Source organism: Bombina bombina, chromosome 8 (assembly GCF_027579735.1).
Source record: "Bombina bombina isolate aBomBom1 chromosome 8, aBomBom1.pri, whole genome shotgun sequence".
Taxonomy (NCBI): Eukaryota; Metazoa; Chordata; class Amphibia; order Anura; family Bombinatoridae; genus Bombina; species Bombina bombina.
This window is the reverse complement of record NC_069506.1, coordinates 263115421-263121420: the sequence shown is the minus strand read 5'-3', so window position 1 is coordinate 263121420 and position 6000 is coordinate 263115421. Positions and strand designations below refer to the sequence as shown.

General features: G+C 38.5%; 1 protein-coding gene across 1 annotated transcript in view; it reads right to left on the bottom strand.

Moving 5' to 3' along the window:
- Positions 1-2711: 2711 nt before the first annotated feature.
- LOC128639112 (tRNA selenocysteine 1-associated protein 1) overlaps positions 2712-6000 on the bottom strand; it is a 168339-nt gene continuing 165050 nt past the window's right edge. The window contains exon 7 of the mRNA XM_053691279.1: positions 2712-3642. Coding sequence (XP_053547254.1) covers positions 3515-3642 — 128 coding nt within the window. The 3' untranslated portion in view covers positions 2712-3514. The remainder of the gene's footprint in view (positions 3643-6000) is intronic.

Genomic DNA, 6000 nt, shown 5'->3' with positions numbered 1-6000 from the left:
CTCCGGTGCTATTGTAAAATAACAAACTTTTGATTGAAGTTATAAAAACTAAGTATAATCACCATAGTCCTCTCACACCTCCTATCTAGTCTTTGGGTGCAAGAGAATGACTGGAGGTGACGTAGAGGGGAGGAGCTATATAGCAACTCTGCTGGGTGAATCCTCTTGCACTTCCTGTAGGGGAGCAGATAATATCCCAGAAGTAATGATGACCCGTGGACTGATCACACATAACAGAAGAAATATGGCTAGTCATACCTTAAGCAGAAAAGACTGCTAACTGTTTCCCCCAACTGAAGTTACTTCATCTCAACAGTCCCTGTGTGGAAACAGCAATCGATTTTAGTTACTGTCTGCTAAAATCATCTTCCTCTTACAAACAGAAATCTTCATCCTTTTCTGTTTCAGAGTAAATAGTACATACCAGCACTATTTTAAAATAACAAACACTTGATAGAAGAATAAAACTACATTTAAACACCAAAAAACTCTTAACCATCTCCGTGGAGATGTTGCCTGTGCAACGGCAAAGAGAATGACTGGGGTGGGCGGAGCCTAGGAGGGATCGTGTGACCAGCTTTGCTGGGACTCTTTGCCATTTCCTGTTGGGGAGGAGAATATCCCACAAGTAAGGATGACTCTGTGGACCGGACACACCAATGTTGGAGAAAAGTGCCCAACCATAGCTTAGAGTGTCACAGAAAATAAGACTTACTTACCCCAGGACACTCATCTACATGTTGTAGAAAGCCAAACCAGTACTGAAACGAAAATCAGTAGAGGTAATGGTATATATAAGAGTATATCGTCGATCTGAAAAGGGAGGTAAGAGATGAATCTCTACGACCGATAACAGAGAACCTATGAAATAGACCCCGTAGAAGGAGATCATTGAATTCAAATAGGCAATACTCTCCTCACATCCCTCTGACATTCACTGCACGCTGAGAGGAAAACCGGGCTCCAACCTGCTGCGGAGCGCATATCAACGTAGAATCTAGCACAAACTTACTTCACCACCTCCATAGGAGGCAAAGTTTGTAAAACGGAATTGTGGGTGTGGTGAGGGGTGTATTTATAGGCATTTTGAGGTTTGGGAAACGTTGCCCCTCCTGGTAGGATTGTATATCCCATACGTCACTAGCTCATTGACTCTTGCCAATTACATGAAAGAAAATTGTAAGCTGCATAATAATGTTCCTTCATATCTGAGAATTTTGCAATGAATGATGCAGCTTTATTTTGTCAAATTATTACATGGTTTAAGGTTTGCTTTCACTGATTTCCCTGTCTCCCAGGATCCTTGCTAACCAATCACAAACTAATACACATATACAGGATTTGAGCATGAATTGTTTGCACATGTGCAGTTAAAGAAAGTGATATGGGTAGCTCTGCCCTCTTCTCTTCCCTTAAGGTGGTTTAACGGTTTCAGCCTAGTTAATAAATAATGTAACCATATAACAAAAAATATAGAGATTTATATGTATATAATGTTGACACCCAAACTACCTAGCAAACCACTGCTATTGCAAGGAATGCTTTTCCTATCAAGATTGTTGATTCAAAATTGATAATCCATCAACAATGAAACCGCAAATTTTTCTTTCAACTTTCTAATTTACTTTTTATCAAACTTGCTTAATTCTCTTTGTATCTTTTGTTGAGGGAGCAGCAATGCACAAGTAGGAGCTAGCTGAACACATTGGGGGAGCCAATAACAAAAAGGCATATATGTGCAGCTACCATACAGTAGATAGCGGCCAGTTGTGCATTGTTGCTCTTAAGCCTACCTAGGTATGCTTTTCAACTAAGGATACTAACAAAATGACGCAAATTAGATAATAGAAGTCAATTTGAAAGTTGCTCTATCCCACTGGTTTTCAAACTTGTCCCCAGGCCTCCCCAACAGTCCATATTTTCAGGATTTATTTGGATGAGAGCAGGTAAAATAACCATGTTTACTAATCAGCTGATTATTTCACCTGGGCTCGAGTTCAGATGTCCTCAAAATCTGGCCTGTTAGGGAGGACAGGTTTGCAAACTACTGCTCTATCTGAACCATGGTTTCATGGCCCTTTAAGAGAGCAAATGAGTAGCGAGACAATGTGGGGGGAGGACACTAGATCAGAGAGCTTGTAGATAATATTAACCTGGGAAGGGTATTACAAACACAATTTTCTCATGTATTTTACAGCAAAATAAATAATGAATATATATTACAATATGGTTATACTTTCAATAATGAAACATTTTGTATTTACTTTAATGGCCCTTTAATATTACAACCTCAAAGTGTTTACTGTTCCTTTTAGGACTGATTGATCCCGACGTAAAAGCAGAAATCTCATTGCTTTAATGGTGGACAGTGATGTAACCCAAGCATAAAAACAAAAACAACATTTCAGTACAGGAACCATTTTATAAAAGAAAGAAATACATTCCCTTTAAATTACCACCTGAAAATGGGTAGAAATTAAATCTGTGGTTCATTAGTATAAGGAGCAGCCTGTAGAGTTCTTTGAATTTCTACTTCCTCCAAATGGACATGGAACTACTTACCCAAGAGTAATAAATGTGGTGTCATGTAAAAATAAAAGATCCAATTTCTACACATTTCTGCTTTAATCTGTTCAGTAAAATAAAGTGGAATTTGAGAATTTGGAAACTGAAGTCAAAATATGGCACTGGAAAAAAAACCCCCACAAGGATGCAAAGGAATACATATCCTTTTAATTTTTGATTATTTATACATATGTTCAACCAATTTTAGACACGAAACAAAAATCCTCCCCCCCCCCAAAAAAAAAAAAAAAAAAAAAATGGGAGAGAGAAAAGGCATTATAGTTGGTCAAGAAAAATAACTAACGTTGACATCAAAGCCAAAACCTATCCAGAGTGCTGTGGTTACACTATTCAAAATGTAACAGAAGAATGTCAGCAAATCTATAAAAAGGAAAACCTAGACATATCAAAAACAGGTTTAACCACAAACATACATACATGAAGATTAGAATTATATACACTAGACCATGGTAAAAAAATGTACTATTGTGAGCCCCGTTATACTGGTAAAATCCAATATTTCTTCTGATGTTGTTCCTCAAATATATTTTTTTATAAAATCATCCAGTTCATTGTCTACACCAGTGTTCCTTGATTCCAGTCCTAGTGACCCATAACAGGCCAGATTTCCATGATATCTGAAATAGAGCGCATTTGAAATAATCAGCTGATGGGTGAAATAAGCTAAGTAACCATCATTACTTATCTACTGATTATTACATCTCATCACATATGAAAATCTGGTCAGTTAGGAGTCCAAAGCACTGGAATTGAGAAACACTGGTCTACACAAGTGTTATGCCCTTCATGAACTTCATCACAAGCAGGGTGGTCTCCATAACGGCACATTCAGTCTTCATGAGGATATAAAGTCACAAGACCACAAAATCCAGGTACAGTGTCTGTTACTGATTGTAATGACATCAATGTCAGATCCCAAGGTCACACCTCATGGGATATTGGAGGTTGCAGAGTCTAGAGGCAGCCAGTGACAGTCCATAAGATCATCATAAAGCTCTTCGCTCTGTTTCATAAATTGTTTATTGGCTTCTTGTACATCCAACCGCAACATAGGATCTGTGGGGGAAAAATTGTAAAAGATAGCAGTGACTGACCATTCATATATAAATCTGAGACAGCCCTAGAATGAAGTCAAGTCATTTAGAAACCTAACTACATGAAGTCCTTGATACAAACGTAAACTGCCTTAGGTACAAAACAAATGTATATATGTATATATATAATAACTCATTGTGTAGTTCATTAACAAATCTAGACAGGCCAGAAATAGACATGTTAATGAACTACACAATGAGTTATTTTCTCTATATTTTGTGCGTAGTGGAGGATTTTAAACTCACATTTTACCTACCCCTAATTTTAAATGTTGTTTGTATATATCCCTTTAACCCCTTGCGCCAAATGGATGTAGGTACTATGTCACACAGAACTTTGCCCAGCATACTACCTACGTCCAACGCAGACAGTGGGAGCCGCAACCAGGGGGCAGAAGGCATCTGCCTTTATATGGTAAGGGAGTCACTGCCTGTATCAAATACTGCCGTGGTTTGTAGGGATGGGATCGGAGCAGATGGGCAGTGATTATGGCTAGTGGGAGGAATGGGGCTGCAGTGACACTCTTGCCTGTAGAACAGTAAGAAAGATACAAACAAGGTTTACCATAACAGCTAATCTTCAAAAGGCTAAAGGATGGGAAATCCTACTACTACTACTGAGTGAAGAACTTGGTTACTAGGGAAGTTTTTGCAAGAGGTGGACAGTCCAGACAGCAAAAAACAGTTCCAATTACAGATTATAATAATAAGTACATGGGTAGAATAGTCCTTTCGGATCAAATAATTAAATTGACACTGAACCTAAATTTTTTCTTTCGTGATTCAGATAGAGCATGCAATTTTAAGCAACTTTCTAATTTACTCCTATTATCAAATGTTCTTCATTCTCTTTGTATCTTTATATGAAATGCAAGAATGTAAGTTTAGATGCCGGCCCATTTCTGGTGAACACACTGTGTTGTTCTTGCTGATTGGTGGATAAATTCACCCAGCAACAAACAAGTGTTTTCCATGGTTCTGAACCAAAAAAATAGCTTGATGCCTTTTTCAAATAAAGAAAGCAAGAGAACGAAGAAAAATTGATAATCGGAGTGAATTCGAAAGTTGCTTAAAATTGCATGCTCTATCTGATTTACGAAAGAAAAAATTTGGGTTCAGTGTCCCTTTAAGCCATAATTTACTGCAAGGAAAACCAAAATTTGGTACAAAACAATGCAGTCCATTTGATTCAAATGACACTTTTTTTTTAATTGATTTGTACTGTACACATCAGCTGCAACATCTAACAAGGTCTCATTTCTAAATTAACAGTTAACCAAACTTTGTTTTGAAAATGTAGCAATTCCTACAATTTACAATGTAAGACTCTCTGGCAGACATTTTCCCAGGTCTCTTTAACCCTTCAGCAAATAAGAAACAGTCCCAAAAATGCTGTAGAGTTCGTTACAAAACGGGGGTGAGAAAATGCTCCTGTTAACACTGTTTCATGTCCTTCAAAACCTGGTCTGTGCCTCATAGACTGTTTTGAAATCTACCACACAGTTTGCAAATACTGGTGAAAAAACATAATTTATGCTTACCTGATAAATTCCTTTCTTCTGTAGTGTGATCAGTCCACGGGTCATCATTACTTCTGGGATATTACTCCTCCCCAACAGGAAGTGCAAGAGGATTCACCCAGCAGAGCTGCATATAGCTCCTCCCCTCTACGTCACTCCCAGTCATTCGACCAAGGACCAACGAGAAAGGAGAAACCAAGGGTGTAGTGGTGACTGGAGTATAATTTAAAAAATATTTACCTGCCTTAAAAAACAGGGCGGGCCGTGGACTGATCACACTACAGAAGAAAGGAATTTATCAGGTAAGCATAAATTATGTTTTCTTCTGTTAAGTGTGATCAGTCCACGGGTCATCATTACTTCTGGGATACCAATACCAAAGCAAAAGTACAACGGATGACGGAGGGATAGGCAGGCTCTTTATACAGAAGGAACCACTGCCTGAAGAACCTTTCTCCCAAAAATAGCCTCCGAGGAAGCAAAAGTGTCAAATTTGTAAAATTTGGAAAAAGTATGAAGCGAAGACCAAGTTGCAGCCTTGCAAATCTGTTCAACAGAGGCCTCATTCTTAAAGGCCCAAGTGGAAGCCACAGCTCTAGTAGAATGAGCTGTAATTCTTTCAGGAGGCTGCTGTCCAGCAGTCTCATAGGCTAAACGAATTATGCTACGAAGCCAAAAAGAAAGAGAGGTAGCAGAAGCCTTTTGACCTCTCCTCTGACCAGAGTAAACGACAAACAGGGAAGACGTTTGTCGAAATTCCTTAGTTGCCTGTAAGTAAAACTTTAGGGCACGAACTAAAT